Raw genomic sequence first — 23,328 nt, forward strand, 5'->3', positions numbered from 1 at the left:
GTCAGATTTTACAATGTATTGTAATTTAATATAGCTGAGTCATGCACTTCTAATGGGCTTCTATTGGAAATGCTGAGTCATGCATTAACTGTATATAGGGAATCATTTGGGGAATGTGTTCTGGCCTAGTCCAGGTGATTGTGAATGATGTAATCCTGGGTCTGAGTTAAGTTAATGAATTGGGAACCAATCAGAGATTGCTATGTGCAATTGTATAGAATTGTATATAAGGAAGTCATGTACAATGTATATTTCTCTCCTTGTGCTGTGATATTGTTTGTCGAAGGCTCTATGTAATTGATTAAAAGAACCTGTCTGCTAAGACAAGATATAACTGTATGCTGTGGTAAGTTTGTAATGTCATCTAGACTGGGTGAAAGACAATGGTAAAACTGACAATGGCCGGGCATGTGCTCAAGTGTATGTAAAAGAGTTCCAGAGTGACTGCAGGCTGTGGGAGCAGTTGACTGAAAATACTGTGCAGGAAGAAGCTACTGGATAGCACTGAAGTTGTGCAACTGATCTGCTGCTGAATTGTGAAGTTAATCTCAACATGGGGAAAGGATGGGAAACCACTTGGGATGGGAGGCCATCCCAGAAGACAGGAAAAGATGGTAGGGAATAACCCTAACCCCCTCTTTCCCCTTCCTTCCCTGTTCGTCTGATGAAGTCCTAAGATGGCATTCTGTACTGCTCTTCCATACAGACAAGTTACCTTGGCTGTAATCTCGGAAAACTGGTCCGACAAAAGGCAATCAGTGAAAATTATTTCAAATCTTCCAGGTATACTTTTAATGAAATAGTCCCGAGGGTCGTGATAGAAAAAGCATTACAATAAAACAGGCCTTCGAGATTTTACTCTCTGCCACACAAGGATATAAGCATTTTCATTATGGTACACTGTAGGGCACACATTTAATTTTGTCTTAAGTAGATTTAGGAAGAATGTCACAAAAGCCGAAGCTGCCCAGTGGCCAAAGTATTCCATACAGAATTGCAAACATGAGTTAGGCTAAAGTCAGTGAGTCTCGGAGCATCAGAAAGATTGTGAGAAGATAGGCAGGCATGGACACACATCATTCTAACGCTCTAAAACACCAACCACTACTTAGACATAAGAGTGATTCACATCAATATAATCAGTTGTGCATTTCAGGATCTGAAGTGTCATGAAAAGGCAGTAATTTGTTCATTTACTATTACGTACACTAAGTACTAGGATAGAGAGGGAGACGCACAAGCGGGACTTTTTTTGTCTCAAGTACCAAACAGCATGATCTATCCTGAGTGCTATGCACCTTGACAGCTGGGGAGAGTGCCACAGAGAGCCACTTGTTTTTGAACATGTCTGCAAATCTGTTTTCATGCAACCAAGATTGCACATTGTCCTATATCTCACAAGTTAAAAATGGGATATATTTGGTCAAGAATTGTGAGATTATAATCAAATTAGAGAACATAGAATCATAGAATCAGAGAGTTGGAAGAGACCTCACGGGCCATCCAGTCCAACCCCCTGCCAAGAAGCAGGAATATTGCATTCAAAGCACCCCCAACAGATGGCCATCCAGCCCCTGTTTAAAAGCTTCCAAAGAAGGAGCCTCCACCACACTCCGGGGCAGAGAGTTCCACTGCTGAACAGCTCTCACAGTCAGGAAGTTCTTCCTCGTGTTCATATGGAATCTCCTCTCTTGTAGTTTGAAACCATTGTTCCACATCCTAGTCTCCAGGGCAGGAAAGCGAGAAAGAGTGAGAGAGCGAGAAAGAATACACAAGTTAGGAGAAGCTGCAGCATTTTGCTTTTGCTTGATCTTGTTGGATAAGACAAGAGTTCACCCCTTCTTCTGGTCACTTCTGGTCACATTATCACGAGGCGTCTGCGCCCTACACCACTGGAGAAATTACACTGCTTAGCCGGTATCGCACCACCTGACATCCGCTGGGAAGTAGCAGCCAATAGTGAAAGGACCAAGGCAGTGACATCTCCAGCCTATCCCTTGTTTGGGTATCAGCCAGCACGTCAACGACTTAAATCTAGAAATAGTTTTCTAAGATCTACAGAGATACTCGCTGGAACACCCCAGCAAGTGAGAGTCCAAAAGTGGCAGGCTCAAACCCAGAACCTCAATCAATGGCTGATACCAAATGAGAGACTCCCCCCTGGGCACACAGAAGACTGGGCAACTTGGAAGGCACTGAACAGACTGCACTCTGGCACCACGAGATGCAGAAATGGGGCTACAAAGTGGAGTCCACGACATGCGAGTGTGGAGAAGAGCAAACTACAGACCACCTGCTGCTGCAATGCAGCCTGAGCCCTGCTACATGCACAATGGAGGACCTCCTTGCGGCAACACCAGAGGCACTCCAAGTGGCCAGATACTAGTCAAAGGACATTTAATCAACTACCAAGCTTGCAAATTCTGTGTTTTGTCTGTTTGTTTTTGTTTAAAATGTAATACAAATGTCTGGTTGCTGATGACACAATAAATAAATGAATAAATAAATAAATAAATAAATAAATAAGTCGTTCAGCAGTGGAACTCTCTGCCCCGGAGTGTGGTGGAGGCTGCTTCTTTGGAAGCTTTTAAACAGAGGCTGGATGGCCATCTGTCAGGGGTGATTTGAATGCAATATTCCTGCTTCTTGGCAGGAAGTTGGACTGGATGGCCCATGAGGTCACTTCCAATTCTTTGATTCTATGATTCTATGATTCTTCTCCCTTCTCCTTGCTAGATTAACTGAATGCAAACTTCTCTTGCATTTTGAACTCTGTTTGCAGTAAATGAAGTAATTTATGGATAAAGGAAGAGAGTGAGTCAAGAAGGAAAAGAATGAGACATTTTTAAAACAAATGGGAAAAATACAAAATAGTGGATTATCATAATTATGATGGTTCCTGACAAATCAGGACAGCTGGAGGGCATGGGACTGAGGTTGCTTATTCTCGAATAAGCCATTATTATCTTTGCATGTTCACTTGCTCATCCAAGACTGAACTTCTTTTTTCTCCTCCTAGCATATTAAATTCTCCAGCAGTTATCATGTTAAGACCTTCTAATCTTCATTATACAGATATGCCCCAAGCAGGATATGCATCAGGATTAACATGGAAAAAATATTTCCAGTGCAAATAAATAAAGAGCATGAAATTTAGATTTTCCTAGGGAAAAGTTGTGCAAAAAGAAAGAATACTGACCCATTTACCTGACAACATATACAAATTACCTGATGACAACAATTTTCTTTTGTTTCATTGTAAGGATAGCACTTAATACGATGAATGAACCCAATGAAGTCAGTGAGACCCTTTTGCATATGTGGGGCTCTATACTCTTTTAGGAGATCTTACAACACTGTACATACTTGTCGTGACTGGACTGACCTTGAAGGAACTGGGGGTGGTGACGGCCGACAGGGAGCTCTGGTGTGAGCTGGTCCATGAGGTCACAAAGAGTCTGAGACGACTGAACGAATTAACAATAATAACTTTATTTGTACCCCGCTAGCATCTCCCAAAGGACTCAATGCGGCTTACAATAGGCCAAGGCCTCAAAACACAACACAACAATACAACACCTAAAGCAAATTAACAACAAGCAATAAACAATACATCAAGACACTATAAAACTGGGCCGGGCCAGAGTAATGGGTACAAGATTAAAAGTGCTGATGTGACAGGAGGTATGTAGGATTATAGGGTAAGTGCAGTGTGTGGTGTGCAGCAATCTTAGTTCTACTGAAATGCTTCTGGGACTTGGTATTGGAGATTCCTATTCTGGGAAGGCACATCGGAACAGCCAGGTCTTCAAGTTCTTTCTAAAGACTGCCAATGTAGGGGCCTGTCTAAGATCTTTTGGGAGGGTGTTCCAGAGTCGGGGGGCCACCACAGAAAAGGCCCTATCTTGTGTCCCCACCAAGCGCGCCTGCGACGCAGGTGGGATCACGAGCAGGGCCTCTCCGGATGAACGAAGTGAATTTGTGGGTTCATAGACGGAGATGTGGTCACGCAGGTAGGATGGTTCCAAACCATTTAAGGCTTTAAAAGTAAGCACCTGCACCTTAAATTGGGCTCGGGAAAAATAAACGGCAGCCAGTGGAGTTCCTTGAACAGGAGGATTGACCTCTCTCTGTAAGGAGCCCCGGTTAACATCCTGGCTGCTGCCCGTTGGACCAGTTGGAATTTCCGAGCCGTTTTCAAGGGCAGCCCCACGTAGAGTGCATTACAGTAATCCAATCTAGAGGTGACCAAGGCATGGACCACCCCGGCCAGATCAGCCTTCGCGAGGTACGGTCACAGCTGGCGCACGAGTCTCAATTGTGCAAAAGCCCTTCCGGACACCGCCGACGCCTGAGCCTCAAGCGTGAGCGATGAATCCAAGAGGACTCCCAGACTGCGGACCTGTGACTTCAGGGGTAGTGTAACCCCATCCAACACAGGTTGCCACCCTATACCCCGATCAGGTTTGCGATCGACCAGGAGGACCTCTGTCTTGTCGGGATTGATCTTCAGCTTGTTCGTCCTCATCCAGATAGACACAGTGGTCAGGCACTCGTCTAGCACCCGAGAGGCCTCCTTGGAATTAGGTGGGAAAGAGTAGTAGAGTTGTGTGTCATCTGCGTAGAGATGGCACCCAACTCCAAAACTCCGGATGACCTCTCCCAGCGGTTTCATGCAGATGTTAAAAAGCATGGGAGACAGAATAGAGCCTTGCAGGACCCCACAGGTCAAAGGCCAGGGGTCCGAGCAGGCATCTCCCAGCTTCACCGTCTGGGTTCGTCCCTCCAGGAAGGACCGGAGCCACGGCAGAACCATGCCCCCAAGACCCATCCCAGAGAGTCGGCCCAGAAGAATACCATGATCGATGGTATCGAAAGCCGCTGAGATGTCCAAGAGAACCAACAGAGTCACACTCCCCCTGTCCAGCTCTCTACGGAGGTCATCCACCAAGGCGACCAAGGCTGTCTTGGTGCCATGACCAGGCCTGAAACCAGACTGTGACTGATCTAGGTAGTTAATGTCATCCAAAAAGCCCTGGAGCTGGGAGCCGACCACCCACTCCAGCACCTTACCCAATGAACAACAACACGACACTGTACATACTCCTTTCATGCGAATGAGGAGAACTTCAATGACTATAATTTCTCCCAGGCATGGAAATAGCATGGCAAGAGAACATTATCATCTCCTTGCCTTTTGCTGGCAGATGAAAATCTACCCCTGCCATCAGACATTAATGAAATAATGGGGATGGTGTGATTTTGGAGGACTGTGTAGTTTTAAACTTGTTAAGTGCATTTTAACTATATTTTAATATTTTTATCACATAAAATAACTTTGTTTTTTATTCATATGAATAATTTGGGAAGAAACAAAATTTGAAACAAAAACAGAATGAAAACTGAACAGATTTCTGCCCCTTCGCACATCCCTACTGAGCTGTGGCTCTTCAGACTACTCAATTTTTTGCCGCCTTATTAGAGAACATTTGCCTTTAACGAAAGAAGTCTTGAGTAGGTTGAGTTTTCTAATAATGGTAATGCAATGATTAGTTCAAAAGAATATGTCCCAATTATATTTAAAAAGCATAATCCTTTTGCCTTTCCAGGTTACTTTCCCTTGGCAAGCAAAAAATTCTATTAACACAAATGAGTGTAATAACTGGAAGATGTTGGAAGCCATAATGAACCCTTTCTTTGCATATAATCATTCTAAAAACAGATCATTTAACATAGCACTTCCTTCTCTGTATAAATCGGAAAATACACCTGAGGCAAGATTTAGAAAGGTTATCAAAGTGGTTTATAAAACATCTTTTACTATGGCCATTGAAACGTGGTGATGTGTTTTATAATATCAGTGTTGAGCAAACAGCTTGATTTTTATTTTATGTTTTTGAGCTATACATCAGGCAAAAATATCTAATTACTATTATCTGAAGCAAATATACAAAAGGGTCACATTTCAAGATGCTACGGAAATTGTTTGATCATGAAAATGCCTGAAGTGTTTCAACCTATTAAAAAGTCATTCAAACACATTCTTACCTCAATGTGTGCCTAGCTGTTTTCAGTTTGTTGCTTTCTACATCTCTCCTACATGGAAATAATATATGTGATGTGTTGATAAAAGTCTTAATATAATGTGATATAATATAATATGCAGGAAACACCAGTAGTTGTACAGAAATATTTTTTCTAACCCTGTTAACTACTAGGGCTGGGCGGTTTCGTTTCGTTAATTCGTAATTCGTTAATAATTCGTTAATTTTTTCAATTACAAAACGATAACGAACCATTCTGGAGCAATTATTTAAAAAAAACGAATTTTCAAAAACGTTTTGTAAATGCTTCGTATTTCGATATTGTATTCGTTTCGTTATTGTTTTGAGGTCGTTTCGTTATTATTTCCGCATGTCTGGGCCAGTTTTATGGTTTAATTAGTGAAAAAAAATTATAATATCACACCAACAGTCAAGAACAGAGGGAGAGGGAAGCTTCAGAAGGTTTTGGAGGTTTTTTAGCGTATTTCGCGGTCGCGTCCGCCATTAACGAATCGATTCGTTATTGTTTTGGAAATCGATTCGTTAATTTTTTACCATTTACGAAATTTCGTAAATATCGAACTTTTTAAAAGGAAAATTTTGTAATTATTTTAAATATCGAAACAAAAAAAAACCCCAAATACAAATCGATTTTAGAAACAAATTTTTCCGTTGTTACCCAGGCCTATTAACTACATGTTATTTAGGAAGCAAGATGTCTTGCTTCTCCCATTTGGCTTTTCTGCTTTATTTGCTTTACCCTTTTTGCAATAAATCTTTCTAATTTGGAACCTGGAGTTTGTATATTTTTGACGACCTAAGTATCTTCCCCTTGTGTGCCGGATCAGAGCTTGTAATGTTACTTTTTCAAAATAGTTTATGCATATTTACCTTCACATTCCTTCATGATAGCTGGATATCTCCAAAGCAAGTAATTGCATTTCGTGCTGGACTCCTTTATGAAGGAAAGCAATTATAATTTCCATAAGGCTTTTGTGCTGCTATAGGAAAAGGTTACGAAAACTGACTAATTTGTACTGCCATGGGGAAAAGTCACGAAAACTGGCTAATTAGTCACATATGTGAACCATATCATCTACAGCAGTAGATAAACAACCCTACTACTGGAAATAATGCCCAAAGCATTAATATTGTTTTTTTACTTCAGTTTCAAATGCTGCCTTTTAATCATTGAGAGAGAGGGTCTTCTCGGTGGTGGCCCCTCTGGAACTCTCCCCCATGGAGATTAGATTAGCCCCCACCCTGTCCACCTTCCAGAAAGGCTTGAAGACTTGGATGTTCTAATATGCCTTTGAATAATGGTTTGCCAACTGGTTAGGTCTGCCTAGCCCTAATCTTCTGGTTGGATCTCTAGTATTCCCAGCTCCAGCCCTACAGTTTGTGTTTGCACAAGCCCTTGTCCTGCCCCTATTAGTCTCAAATCTGCACATGCCCACTTCTCTCGGCTACTGGTTGTCTATGATTGGCTTATGCTGGGCACATCTCCATGCTTTGACAACATGGAAATGCCCATGTTATTTATTTATTTAATATTTACTTACTTACTTACTTACAGTATTTATATACCAGCTTTCTCACCTGTGGGGGGTTGTGCTGTTTACAAGGTGGGTTTTATGATGTTTTACATTCTATTGGGTTTTTTGATTTAATATATTTTACTGTTATATGTTTTAATTGTGTTACTTTGTAATCTTTTGTGATGAAATGTGAATTTTAACCTACAGTTATGTATAATTATAGACAGGTGTTTAAAAGGGTAAGTATTTAAAATAGCATAACTGGAGGGGATGGTAGCCAGCTCAGCTCACTCTGAGCTGGGTTGCCATGGAAAAGGGGCAGAGCCAACTGCCACTTGGCAGGGCAGGCATTTTAAAATGGTCAGTCTGTAATCTGAGAACTGCAGGAAAGGCTGGTTCTACAGTGTTGAGAATCAGGGAAGCAGTCTGTAGTTAGAGAACTACAGGGAAAGGCTGGTTCTACTGTGTTGAGTACTAGGAAGGTTTAGGCTTTTAGCCTGTGTGGTTTAGATAGGTCAAGTTGGCCTATTTAGATTAGTAGTTAGTGTATGAACAAAAAGGGGGAGAGAACCCCAGTAAGCATCTTTACCGCAAGAGAAATAACCTAAGGAAAAAAACCTCAGTTTAAAGAAAAATAAGTTTAAAACCTGTTTAGTGGAAGGAACAGTCCTCTCAAGAGTTGTTTTATGAAATGTTATAAATGTAACCTCTAAAGAAATGTGCCTCTAGGAGTTAAGAAACACTGAAACCATTAAGCTTCCTATATACTTCAATAAACCTGTTACAGTTTCTCTTAAAGCCAAGTCTCTGTTACGAATACTTTCAAGTCAAGCCGCACTACACATTAAAGAAAGCCCAACAAAATATTGCAATCTATTAGCTGCGTTATCAATTTTATAAATCCATTACAAATAGTAGGAGACCCTGACAAATCAGTGACGTCCCTTCTGCTTCTGGTGACATCTTTACAAAGTGGTGACTTCTTTGCACCTTTGTTTATATTGGATTTGGTCCCCATGTAAGCCACCCTGAGTTCCTTCGGGAAAATGGAGGAATAAAGTGGAGAAATACGAATAAAGCTTTTGTTGTTGTTTTTGTTGTTGTTGTTGTTGTTGTTGACAGACTGGGCCACTGATTATATTGACTTCATTCAGTGCTAATACTAAAAATGTTTGAAAGTATTCCAAATATATGGACTTCAGTGTATCTAAAGAGGAATAGGGTTGATTTTTATATATGGCCACTGTCTCATATTAGTCAATGGCAATAGAGATGAATAAAATAATAATTTGAACAAGAAAATGTGAACATGTTAGCATATGAAAAGTCAATACAAAAATAGTGCAATCAGTTCTCAAAAGATCTACAAAATACAAAAACTTTAGAGATCGTCAAAAGATGAGGTGCGGAAGAGCATATAGGATTTTGTTTACCCTTGGATACATCAAATCACTAATTGACCAATCTCTCATTCAATCTCTCTCAAAAGCACCCATTAAAACTGCAGTTATAAACATGGTTATTCTGAAGGAAGTACAACAGGCCTTATTACTGATTTGTATAGTATTGCATTCTAACAAGATCTATCATGCAGTCAGTTTATCAGTAGAGTAACATTGACATAAAAGGAAAACAAAAATCCAAATCGTTTATGTGGGACTAGTAATGAGCCCAATTTCATGGGGTAAATATAGGTCAAACATATTTTAACATTGAAAGAAAAAGACAGTACAAAGGAGATGTAATCCTTGCGACACATGAATATATTTTGAAAATATATATGGTGGATAATGATAGGATGAATACTAACGATGTAATTGCTAGATAATTCATAACAATTTAGCCTTTCATTCTGCTTTGGATTTCAATAATGTTGTTAATGAGCAATATTCATTTTTGCCTTTAGAAGTACTCAGATTCAAAAGAGCAATCTAGCATGGTTTATTTATGTTTCAGATGAATTGTGACAATCTTGTACAACACAATAGCTTGGGGTGCAGCCAGTAATTGAAGAGGGCAGTCACCGAGAACAAAAAATGTTTTATTCACTAAAAAGATTTTTAGTCTATTTTGGGGACGTACATCATCTTGCCTATGGTATGCAACAAGCTATCCAATAGCCTGTGGGTATCCATGCCCTGCTTCTGTTTCTGGATTCCACCTTCCTCCACCTCAAACCCATGCTACATCTACTGCAATCTGTGGGACACAATGTTCAACAAAGAAAGTTCACTCAGCAAACTTTCTTCCCTGGCCCAGTCATACTTCTAACAAATATCAAAGAATGAGGAAAATCATCTCTGTTCATACTTCTAACAAATATCAAAGAATGAGGAAAATCATCATGCCTTACTGTTTGGAAGAAGCAAAGACAACCAGCACAGAAGCAATGATTCGACTGGCCACATTGTCCTAATACTCAGTCACTGTCTCCAAAACCAGCTGCTTTATTCTCAGCTCAAAAATGTCAGTGAGTTCTTATAGATTTTTCAGGCTATATGGCCATGTTCTAGAAGCATTCTCTCCTGATGTTTCACCTGCATTTATGGCAGGCATCCTCAGAGGTTGTGGGGTCTATTGGAAAATAGGAAAATTGGATTTATATATCTGTGGAATGTCCAGTGTGGGAGAAAGCACTCTTGTTTGTTGGAGCTAGGTGTGAATGTTTCAGTTGGCTATCTTGATTAGCATTTGATGGCCTGACAGTTTTTATGTGTGACTTGTTACTGCCTGGGAGAATCCTTTGTTGAGAGGTGATTAGGTGTCCCTGATTGTTCCCCTGTGCTTGAATGTGGTTCTTTATTTGCTGTTATTATTTAATAAAACTCTAAAATTATAGCAGCAAATAAAATAAATATAATAAAAACTCTAAAATTACAACAGCAAATAAAGAACAACACTCGAACACAGGGGGACTCCAGACAAGAAACAATCAGGGACAGCTAATCACCTCTCAACAAAGGATTCAAATTCAAAGGATTGGAAATCCTTTTGCTCTTAAGACTGTTCTCCCTCAGGAGGTCTTAAGAGTTGAAACCTTTGTACAGGAGAAGTCTGTACACGTCCTGTACATTGACTTTCTTGCTGAGACTGACTGAAAATGGCTCCCTTCCCTTCTCAATTGTTCTGAACAGGGGGCGGAACCAAACTTAATGATGATGGACAGGGGGCCTGCCCTATAACTGCAAACTTTAACAGGAAGCCACCCTTCTGCAGAATCCCAAGCCTTGGGCTTCAAGCAAACACTTAATACAAGGCAAATAAAGTGGGAGCTTCTGGTACAGTTATACCAGCACAGATTGCCCTCCTCCTTCCTTCAGTTGCCCATCCCTATATAGTTCCTTTTCACCTATTCTTCTTTGAGAAGTGTTTTATTAAGTTCTCCATAGAGGTCAACACATTTTCGGTACATTCCATAAATCTTTGGTGAGAGCCCTGAGAATAATATGTCGGGCAAAACAGTGGAAAAATTCTGGCACCAGTTTAATGCTGTTTATACAATATAATATTTTTACCTTACCTTTTGTATATTTATCTTCAAAACTGGAAAAGGGTAAATAATACTGGTAAAACTGGAACCTTTTCAATATATCTTCACTGAAGTGACTTAAATTGCTTTAGGAGATTCTCCTGAACTATTCAGTGGGATTGGATTGCATCTAGGGTTGGGCCAAATAATCTTTCATCATTTTATCAGGACCACTTGCTCCCTAAAGCAACATGGAGGGCAAATTCTAAAAAGTTAAGGAATTAATGCCAAGACAACTGGGGGGGGGGGGGGGAATACTTTACTTGGCACTTCAAGCAATAACAAAACAACATTCTACAATTTTGCAATTTGAATTAGGTATCAACTTTTACTGGGTCAATGAGAACTGTGCTGCTCTCATAAGCATTCTTAGAAAATAAATTGGCTGCCTTAATGGTACTTTGGAGTAGTAACTTGCCACTGTGGAAGTTCTACAAAATTGCATATTCTTCCCAATCTGATTTGCCTTCGGTATTAAACTCCTAGAAGAAGTCTTCAGGGAAGTTGGTGATTAAATCAATCCTCAATCTCCTCCTTTTATGTTTGATCCAGGTGTTACATGAAGCATAGATACCCTGAACCTGAGAGATCCAAATTTGATTGCTATTACAATCCCTTATGGCAAATGGCTTCAAAATATGGGCAACAATTAATTCAGCTTAGAGCCAAGAAAAAAAAAGCTTGGAGGATAAATGATTTTAATTTTCTTAGAACCTCATCAGCCACATCTTCTCTCCATTTCTTTGTACTGCAGAAATGGAGTTTATTTATTTATTTATTTGGGGTGCTTCTACCCCGCCCTTCTCAACCCCCTTCAGGGCGGCTTACAAAAGGCACAATTTGATGCCCAACAATTCACAAAATACAATGTACAAATTACAATATAGCGTCAACAATTATGACTAATTAAAATAATAAAAAACAATACAATAGCAGCGGTAAAATCATCTTGTGCTCAAAGTTCATCAATTCATAAATCTGTAATCCATCTCGCATTGTCGTTGTCCTTTCCTACTCTGGTCATCATTGTCTTTTGTCCATCTGCCAGCTTACCCAAAGGCCTGGTCCCACATCCAGGTTTTTAACTTTAGTGGAGTCCTACAGGAAATGGCCTTGCATCATGTGATGGCCTCCGTGGGACTCTATTTCGGCAGCACAGAAGGAAGTAGAGAAGACACAGAACCTAGAATGCCTTTTGAGTGTTACCCAACTTCAAATAGGAGAAAGCAGGTAAAAGATGGACCTGGGATGGCTGGCCATCCCAGAAGATGAACCTTGATGGGAGGGAACTAAATAAGACGGTTCCTCTGCTTACCCCTGCTTTCCCCCCACTCATGAGGTGAGGCCCTAAGTCAGTGTTTCTCAACCTGGGGGTCGGGATCCTGTAGGGGGCCGCAAGAGGATGTCAGAGGGGTCGCCAAAGATAATCAGAAAACACAGTATTTTCTGTTGGTCATGGGGGTTTTGTGTGGGAAGTTTGGCCCAATTCTATGGTTGATGGGGTTCAGAATGCTCTTTGATTGTAGGTGAACTATAAATCTCAGCAACTACAACTCCCAAGTGTCAAGTCTATTTTCCCCAAACTCCACCAGTGCTCACATTTGGGCATATTGAGTGTTTGTGCCAAGTTTAGTCCAGACCCATCATTGATTGAGTCCACAATGTTCTCTGGAGATAGGTGAACAATAACTCCCAAGCTCAAGATCCATGCCCACCAGACCCTCCGAGTTGGTCATGGGAGTTCTGTGTGCCAAGTTTGGTTCAATTCCATTGCTGGTGGAGTTCAGAATTCTCTTTGATTGTAGGTTAACTATAAATCCCAGCAACTACAACTCCCAAATGACAAAATGAATCCTCCCCAACCCCATATGGGGTATTTGGGCATATGGAGTATTTTTGCCAAATTTGATCCAGTGAATAAAAATACATCTTGCATATCAGATATTTACATTACAAGCCATAACTGTAGCAAAATTACAGTTATGAAGTAACAATGAAAATAATGTTATGGTTGGGGGTCACCACAACACAAGGAACTGTATTAAGGGGTCACGGCATTAGGAAGGTTGAGAAACACTGCCCTAAGTAGTGATGAAATCAGTAAAATGTAGTACTGCTTGCGAAGTGTAGAAGCAAACAAAAGCCATTAATGCATTATTTTTAAAGCAACACTCATGCACCAGAGCTATATTTCAAAAGTCATGTTAAAGAATGCAAATTTCCACTTACTTATTAATTTTTGATGTTATTTTGACATTTAGTTTTAAAGCTTCAAGATAAAACAATGGTATGACATAGCAGAAGACATTTTTTCTCATTATTGTCTCTTCCTTAATAAAAACTGGACTACTAGAGTGGCCTAGGGGTTTATTCCAACCAGCAGCAGCCAGTAATGAGAATCAGAGTATCTGTCTTCCATGTATTAAGATGGTTGTTTCATAACAGCTACACCGTGTCCGTCTGATAAAAGACCCAGACAATGCTGGCGAGACTCATAAACATATATTTTTCATACTGTTTATTGTGGATTCTGGTAGATATAACAGTGCCCACAGAAGATTATTATCTCCATTGGGCAGCTCTGAGTTTATCCACAGGTGTTATATTTTTTCCTCTACGTATTCAGTATAGAGATGCTTGCTAAGGAAATGCAGATGATATAAATGTTCTGTTCTTTATGGGTGTCTGATGCCGTACGTGTAATGCAATATAAGTAATGTGCTTAGACATTGGAAATTCTGTTTCTCCCTGAAAGTAATATATATTTGTGTATCTATGGCTGTGTAGAGTAGATAACTTGAAAGACTGGCAGAGACTCTGTTCTCTCGTCTCAATGTCTTGGAAGTCTTGGAATGTTTAAATACAGAGTTGAAAAACTTAGATGATGATGATGATGATAATAATAATAATAATAACTTTATTTGTACCCCGCTACCATCTCCCCAAGGGACTCGGTGCAGCTTACATGAGGCCGAGCCCACAACACAGCAATAACAAAAGCAAAAACAACAGTAATGCAAGCAGTAAATAAAACTCATAACAGAAAATAAGCAATAAACATTAACAATAGCATGACGACATTTAAAAACGTATGGCTGGGCCAAATGTAATAATTAAAATTTTAAAATATACTGGACATGGCAGGTAAAATATGATTAGGGTAGGGTTTTTGGAAAGTGATGGGCATGCAAACAATCCTAGGTCATTCATAAAGTGCATTTAAGGACAGATTGCAGGGAGTTTCTTATTCTGGGAAGGCACATTGGAATAACCACATTTTCAGACTCCTCCTAAAGACTCCCAAAGTTGGGACATGCCTAATGTCCTTAGGGAGAGAATTCCAGAGACGAGGTGCCACCACCGAGAAGGCCCTCTCCCTCGTCCCCACCAGTCGCACCTGCAACAGAAGTGGGAGCGTGAGCAAGGCCTCTCCAGATGATTGGAGAAATCGTGTGGGTTCGTAGATAAAAGTGTTCAAAGGAGTAACTCAAGATTTAACTAGAGTAGCTCTGTCTGCTTTGACTTTACTATGGTTAATAAGCCAGGCAACCAGATATTGATAACAGGGACCTCCAAATGGCCACAAGTATTGGCAAATGCTGGAACCTTCAATATCTCAGACTAAAGGAATATGGGAAGGAAACAGTAACTGTTTCAATGTGCCTCAGGCGGATGACATTCAAGAAATTATTTGAGGTAGAGGAACTAGTAGATCCACTTATTTAGAGCAGGGGTCCTCAAACTATGGCCCGGGGGCCAGATACGGCCCTCCAAGGTCATTTACCCAGCCCTCACTCAGGGTCAACCTAAGTTTGAAACAACTTGAAAGCACACAACTACAACAATCCTATCTCATCAGCCAAAAGCAGGACCACACTTCCCATTGAAATACAAATAAGTTTATATTTGTAAAAATTGTTCTTCATTTTAATTGTTGTATTGTTTTTAATTATGCTCTTTATTTCCTGGACTGTTGTCGGGGGCCAGTCTGGCAGCTTTTCGGGACTGTCTGTACTAGGGGTGACATGATTCTTTGGAGGTGTCGAAGGGGCAAACAGTTGTAGATAATAGTTCTCCCAATTAGCTGCTGTATCTGTGGATCCCCTGAAGCTGAAAATATGAACCACATTTTACATAACTGCAATCTATATGAAAAAGAAAGGAAAAAATATTTATGGCCTTTCATTTGCAATAAAATAAGGTGGGATACAGCGACTAAAACCTCATTTTTGTTGGCTGGTTTTAACCTCATTCTGACAACACAATTTGCCCTTTATTTGTTTAAAGCTGCTAAAAGGAGATCAGAGTTCATAGATCAGATAGGGGTGCAGTGTAGGGGAGATATGTGCAATGTGCAAAGGAATTCATTCATGCTTTTTTCAAATTATAATCCGGCTCTCCAACAGCTTGAGGGACTGTGACCTGGCCCTCTGTTTAAAAAGTTTAAGGACCCCTGATTTAGAGCATGGAGGTAGATGCAGTTCTTCTTTTCCTTTTCCTCCTCCTTCTCCTCCTCGTGGCAGCTGAGTTTAAAGTGGGCTGATCACCTCTGAATCTTTGTTTCCATCCACTGCCATCATTGTTCTTAGATTTTACCTGTTTTTCCCAACCTTTCCGCTGCCCACCGCTCATCCGCAAACCCATGTATTGATGCTACTATGTCCCTTTGCTCACCAGAAACTTCCTTTCTTTCACTTGGTTCTGCCCTTTCTTGCAGCAGGGCCAGGCTGACTAAGAATCCTCAGTATTTTGTTTTTTCTTTGAAATTCACTGATTTCACAATGTCAAAGGCAAGAAAATAATGATATTCCCAAAAGGGACAAAAATATTGTTGATTCTAGGCCTTCCTGGAAAACTGGGTTTGGTAATTTGCATCATTGTCACACTCTCTCCCCATTGCCCTCAGTATTTGATTTCACAACTTGGTCCACAATCCAGACAAAGATAGGTTGCCACCCTGATGAGCAGTTATGTGATCCTAAAATAGACTTGAGAGCCTGTGTGGTATACGGCTTTGAGCACTGGACTATGTGGTGAAGTGTGAGTTTTAATCTACAGTTATGTATAATAATAGATAGGTGTTTAAAAGGGTAAGTATTTAAACTAGCATAACTGGGGCGATGGTAGCCAGCTCAACTCACTTTGAGCTGGGTTGCCATGGCAAAAGGGGTGGAGCCAACTGCCACTTGGCAGGGCAGCCATTTTAAAACGGTTAGTCTGTAGTCAGCAAACTACAGGGAAGGCTGGTTCAGTTGTGTGTTGAGAACCAGTAAGGTAGTCAGTAGTCTAAGAACTACAGGGAAAGGCTGATTCTACTGTGTTGAGAATCAGGAAGGTTTTGGCTTTTAGCCTGTGTAGTTTAGATAGGTCGAGTTGACTTATTTATATTATTAGTCTGTGTATGAGCAAAAGGGGGAGAGAACCCTAATAAGAATCTTTACTGCAACAGAAATAACATAAGGAAAGAATAAGCTTGTACCTGAAGTAATCTGTCAAAGAAAGAAACACATTTTGAAGAAAAATAAGTTCAAAACCTATTTAGTGAAAGGAATGGTCTTCTTAAGAGTTGTTCTATGAAATGTTATAAATGTAACCACCAAAGAGATGTGCTTCTAAGAGTTGAGAAACATTGAAACCATTAAGCATCTTCTATACTTCAATAAACTTGTTACAGTTTCTCTTAAAGCCAAGTCTCTGTTACGAATACTTTCAAGTCAAGCCGCGCCACACATTGAAGAAAGACCATCAAAGTATTACAAGCTATTAGTTGTATTATCAATTTAGTAAGTCCTTACAAAGTGGTGGCTCCTTTACAAACCGTTACAAACTGGTGGCATCTTTACAAATTGGTGGCCTCTTTACAGACTACAACTTGGAGAACAAGGTTCCAATTCCTGCTTGGCCATGGACACCCACTAGGAGACCTTGGGCAAGTCACACTTGCTCACCATCAGAAGAAGGCAAAGGTAAAGAACTCTCTGAACAAACCTTGTCAGAAAACCCCTTCTACACTGCCATATAATCCAGATTACCAAAGAAGATAATCCACAGGCCCTTCCAGACAGACCCCATATCCTAGTATTGGATCCCAGGTTTTCTGTTTATCGCAGATCATCCAATTTACAGTAGAAAACCTGGGATCATATCCTGGGATATAGGGCCTGTCTGGAAAGGCCCCACATTATCTGCTTTGAACTGGATTATATGAGTCCACACTGTCATATAATCCAATTCAAAGCATATAATATGGATTTTATATGGCAGTGTAGAAGGGGCCTTAGTGTCATCATACATTGGAAATTACTTAAAGGCACACAACACACACACATGATGGACTTACTTTGTCATAATTACTGTGGATTTGTGTTTATGTTAATTGATAACTGGACATGATTCCCCAAACCTACCTTCACAGATTGTCGGTGCTCCAACTGAAGCACTTCTGGGGTGTTTGAGAGTTGGATGTTGGGAAATTATGTCATCACAGAGCATGTTGAGGCAACTGATGGAGCTTGGTGTGACTTGGAAAGCACTAATTTCTCTAGGATCCAATCTCCAGAGTGTTGGAAAAGCACCACCAAGATGCAAAGGGGGTGGGATGTGACATTTTTGGGAGTGGGGTGTGAAATTATCAAACATAACTATAATAGCAGAGCCCTATAATCATAGTAATGCTGATGATGTGGGATCCCAGCCATAATTATCTGGATGATGGTAATGAAGTCAATACAATGGCAAAGTTCATGATGGGAAAAGCCTTGGAGTGAAACTTTGTGTGGTAGGAGTGGAGCTTGTGGAATGGGAATGTCCATTTGTTGGGTGGATTGGAACCTTTGTTGGTCCTGCCTGGATTATGGATGGGCAGATTGGATGTAAATGATGTTTCCTGCCTGTAATGGCAGACAAGAACACAATTAGTCATAAGCGGCAAGTACTTATCAACACTCTGTAAAGAATGGTGGAAATATAGTACAACGCTGGTATTCGTATCTGTGGTTTCATTTATCCATGTCATACAAAATATGTCCTCTCTAACCAATTTATAGGTTCTCCAGCATGACTCTGTAGCATTCTTGGGCTGGAAGTTGTTAATTTCAACAAGGTTTGCTATTATTCATGGTTTTCCTTTTTCTTTTTGGGGTGTCCTAGGTTTTTTGTGATCAAAGGTACCCTTTCCATTGTTAAAGAATACAAACTGCTGGAACATTTATTTTTAATTGACAAGGTTAGCTAGCTGTCACCCCACTTATGCCTTAATATTCCTTCAGGAGGCTCTCTTTTCAGCTTCCAGCAACAAACATTAATTCTAGAAAGGTGGCAAATGGCTATTTTTGATATTCAAGTTCTAATAGTGTCATTGAAATACACAATAAAGGCCAACACAAACACATTCCTCTTCTTCTTTAAATATAACACCTACTCATCTTAAAACCTGTTGCAGGAATAGGGATGCAGTGCTGCTTTCAACACAACCAATTTGAAAATTTCTTTGCATTAGAAAATCCACTTGCGTTCTTTTCTATGGTGATATTTTAGACAGCATTGGAGTCTGAATCTAGTTGTCAAATGAAAGAAAACACCCTGTTCAATCCAGTAAAAGCAACAAGAGTAACATCAACAAAGTACATGCAACTATGAAGTGGTAAAGTGCTTCATGTTCACTCCTTTCCATACCATTAATCCTAACTTATAATTAAGAGAAGAAAATGAATATTCATTTATTAGAATGGAGGACTGCAATAGAAGATCCACTTCCAAAACTAGGCTAAGGTATCCTCCGTCCTATGCACAATTAATGGCAACCCATCCCTCTTAGTAGTAAACATCCACAAGAGAAAGAGGGTTTAATCTTCACTAATATCTGAACTACCTGAAAGCCCATTTTGGAACATGCAGGACTTCTGTTGTAGTAGAGTGTGCTGGTCAAGCTACAACTGGTAGTAGAAGGGGGAAGAGGGCTGCTCAGGTGTTGGAACAAGAGCAGCAAAGGAAGCGAATTAGAGAGATATTCATGCCACCTACAGATACTGACTCATTTGAAGGCTTCTTAGATTCTGAAATGGAGGAGGGAGATGGGAGCAGAGGTTTGAAACGGGCTACTCGGGAGCAAGAGTCAGATGAAGAATGTGAAAGGAAACGTATCCGTGAAATACTTAATGCTCCTACTGAGGAGGAGGACTTCATGGGGTTCACGGGGAGTGATGGGACTGGGAGTGATAACGAAGAGGAGGATGGGCTAGATAGGACCCGTGTACAGGAAATCAGGGACATATGTACACAGCCAACATCCAGCGATGAGTTTGAAGGGTTTTCTGGAGATTGGCAACCTGGTAATACATGGGGTGATCTAAGTCTTGATAGAAGCTGGAAAAGCTGGAGGGATGGGCGGTGGTGAGCAGCTATGGAAGCTAAAGCAGCTGAGAGTGATGAGGACAGGGTGGAGAGCAACTCATCATCCGATAATGAGTTATAGGATAAAAGAAGGTATCAAACTTTGGGGACTTTGCAGTAGGCAAAGTGTTGTATTCGGGCTTGGGACTTTGTTGCTGCCATTACTCTCGTCTTGGGTCCTGTGACTGCAGATTGCTGCGTTACTGTGTTTCTATGGACCGGAATCTCGTGAGTGCTGACCTCTACTTCCCTTTTGACTCCGGATTGTTTTTGGACGACATGGTGTTTTGGACCTGAAGTTCTGCTTTTGGGACTGTTTTCTGACTTCGTTTTTGCTTGTTTCCACCTTGTTTCTTTGTGTTTCAAGAACTCTGTGACTTTGGAGCAGTTTGATGGAACTTTTTGTCATCCCGGATTAAATCCCAGTATAATCCAGATTATTTACTGTTTACGTTTTTTGCATAGCAGTTTGCTACACACTTTGTTTTCTTGCTAGATACACTGAGTTAAGTGTTTCTAAACTATTTTTGTTATATTAATAAACCTTGTTTGGACCTTTCTACTTGTGTCTGGCTCCTTTAAGACTTCTGGTTCATGACAACTTCAGTTGGCATGTGCTGAAGATTCAGACTGGGCCAAATGTCTGTTGCAAAATCCTCATGAGCACAGCTATCAAGGAAAAGCAGTTTGAGGAGAGGATGTACAGAAGTAAAGAATCTGTGGGAACATCTTTTCCCCAAATATGGGGTTTCATGGCAACTTTCTCAGATTACTTTCTCAGATTTTCACACACACCACTACCACTCCTTCTCACTAAATTACCAGTGTACATTAACAAAGATGAATATGCTATAATTAATAACCTTGCTATATACTTCTAAGCTCACCAGGGCAATATAAAATAGACAAACTGCACAGGCATCCTGTATATTCAAAGACAATGTGCCACTGAAGATATTTGTAGGGAAGTGCATATCAGTGTATCGGGGGACAATGTATTGCCCTCTGCATGTGTGCCAAAGAAACAACAGTGAGTATGGGTAGATAATTTTATTTATCATGTCAAAATCAAATTGAGAATACTGTTATAATGTGTGTGTGTATCACTCAAAGTAAGTTTTAAAACTTGGCATTATGCTATGTTTCCTTTGACCAGAAACTGGCCACTTCCACTGCCTCTGGTGTCACTGTATGAAGGTCCTCCATGCAGCAGGGCTCAGACTTCATTGTAGGAAGTCCTCTGTGGTTTGCTCTTCTCCACACTCGCATGTCGTGGACTCCACTTTATAGCCCCATTTCTTAAGATTGGCTCTGCATCTTGTGGTGTCAGAGCGCAATCTGTTCAGCGCCTTCCAAGTCGCCCAGTCTTCTGTGTGCCCAGGAGGGAGTTTGGGGTAGATGATATTTTAGTACGGGTAAGTGATTTTTGTTTATTCATTTGTTCTGTATATAACCTTTTTTTCTTCCAAATTTTCCCCTTCTGCCTTTATTACAACCAAACTGAAAGGTAGGCTAAGGTGAGGGACAATGACCAGTTCAAGGTCTCAAATGTGAGCCTTCTCAGATCTAGTTCAACTCTCTAACTACTACACTGCATTGGCTATTGATACATTTACTTCCACTTATGTGATATGTACATGCCATACTCATTTAGCAGAGGCAAGGAATTTTAAAAAATCTACTTGTCTGCCTGACTGCCTACCTGCCTGCCTTCCTGCTGTTAGTACCTAGATGTACAAAAGCTCAAAGGTACACCTGATGAAATTAAATCCCTTCCACTGTAGGCAGCGGCCTATTCCATTGTATAGTAAATGAAAGACATTCCATGCTGTTACCTTCGATCTTTTCACCTCCACATGAACCTTGCAAATCACAAAATACTTCTTGCTGGGAGGTTGGAATTGAATTGTCTCCACTTACAAATCTTTCCTCCCATTGACATCTAACACATTAAAGTTCCTCAAACTTTTTTTTTGTTAAAACTGGAGCATGCACAAAGCCAACTCAAGAAGAAAGAGTACTTTTGTGTCATTCACTTCAACTCAACTATGTAGGACTAGAATCTCATACATATTAGTTTGGAATTGAGTCCCTTTTTACCCTGTGGGACTGACTCCCAAGTAAGTGAGTATAGGTTATTAGTCCAAACAGGTTTGAGGTGTGACAATGTTGTATGAGCTAGTGATTTCTACATCAATCTACATGTCACTTTATTGGATCCTTGTATAATCTAGAGCTATAAATTGTATTTGAAAACATTCCCATCATTCACAGACAGCACAGTCAATAATTGTCATCACTGGGGATAGTTTACCCCATTGGGAGAGCTCCAAGTTGGGATAGTTTACCACGTTGGGATAACTCCACGTTTTACCTATGTTACATTTTACCTATGTTACAGAGCAATGACAAAGCAATTTGTGACACTTTGAAACGTGACATGTTTGATATTAAAATAAAAACAGGGGTAGAAAAGAATTATTAACCATAATTTTAAAAATCATAAAGGAATTATGCTTTCATGAACCTCATAAGCATGAAGTGCAATCCTAAACTGCAGCTGCATGTATCTGTGATGGTGGAAAGATGCAATACTAGAGGGAAGTCTAGCAAGATGGACATACAATCATAATTATCTAGAAAATAAAACAAACTAAATTTCAAATCAGGGAATGTATTTTTTTAAAATACAGTAGAAAAATCACCTGAAAAATTACATTCAAAGGAGGGTAAGAACTTATAAACAACCACAACAAAACAACGCTGACATTACAACAAAGATAACTCTCTCACTTTCTGCTGAAATCTGTATTTTTCTCCCCAGGATTGACATTGAAAAGCAACTGAAAAGTATTCTCTCTTTTGTCCCTGTGAAACAAAAGACTGCTGGCAATAAATCAGACCATGGCTTCAAACAATCCAGACAAGTGACCGTTGCTTGCATGCCAGATATTTGACAAAAGGCGTGGAAAACAAGAAAGCTCAATGTTACGCACCTTAAAGGAATAATAAAAGGATCCCCATTCCTCTTCCACCAGCACTTCAGTGAAACTCACTGTTTCTGTGCAAGTAATTAGAGTTGCATCCAGGTGACTGGCACTTCCATTCAAGCTGTTGCTGTTGGGGGTGACGCTATCGGGCATGGCTTTTCGATTCCTTTCCGAACTGCTCCGGTGCTTCTGGTGACAGAGAGTGAAAGCAGCTGAGCCTTGCTCAGAGGGGTACTACAGCTTTCCTGCACTACCAGTGGCAACAGAGAGGCATCAGGCTTCAAAGCAAAAGGAGCAAAACACATCCACGCTGGAAATCCTCTCCCTCTCCATTCTTAACCCCCAAATCCACACCCCTTCCTGCAGACAGACTTGTATTCCAGATGTTATTTAACTTATGGATCCAATAACGCACCTGGAGTCAGAATTGTCTCTGTACTAGCTCTACACTGTCGCACATCTGAGCTGGCAGAGCCAATATTATTTTTGAAAGCATCCCCAGTAGCAGCAGAAGGAACAAAACAGCAGCATTAGCATCAACAACTGCAATATAAGTCACTGGTGCGTTAACATGTAGCAGAGCCACACATCTACAAAGCACATTCCAAAATCCACTGTGTGATAATATTAACAAAAGAGTAGAAACATCAAGTAAGACATTTGATCAAATCTAGTGGATCGGTGCAGATATGAGAGTGTCTTTTCTTGGAATGATCCTGTGCTTCTCAATTCAAGCTCGCCTTCAAAACTATATGTCAGGATCAGAGGATCAGATCAGTATTACAAACATCATACTGAGAAATCTATTCAGCCAAGCCTCATTTTCTCATTGGTCC

The 23,328-nt window shown here is 40.4% G+C and overlaps 1 protein-coding gene across 2 annotated transcripts in view; it reads right to left on the reverse strand.

Moving 5' to 3' along the window:
* Positions 1-22,821, reverse strand: part of NPSR1 (neuropeptide S receptor 1) — a 116,232-nt gene extending 93,411 nt beyond the window's left edge. Inside the window, exon 1 of one of the 2 annotated variants that reach the window (XM_067470185.1) lies at positions 22,499-22,821. In XM_067470185.1, the coding sequence (XP_067326286.1) occupies positions 22,499-22,645 (147 nt within the window). In that variant the 5' untranslated portion in view covers positions 22,646-22,821. The remainder of the gene's footprint in view (positions 1-22,498) is intronic. The other variant, XM_060781625.2, reaches the window with a different exon arrangement.
* Positions 22,822-23,328: the final 507 nt, after the last annotated feature.

This window comes from Anolis sagrei, chromosome 6, assembly GCF_037176765.1.
Source record: "Anolis sagrei isolate rAnoSag1 chromosome 6, rAnoSag1.mat, whole genome shotgun sequence".
NCBI classification, from domain to species: domain Eukaryota; kingdom Metazoa; phylum Chordata; class Lepidosauria; order Squamata; family Dactyloidae; genus Anolis; species Anolis sagrei.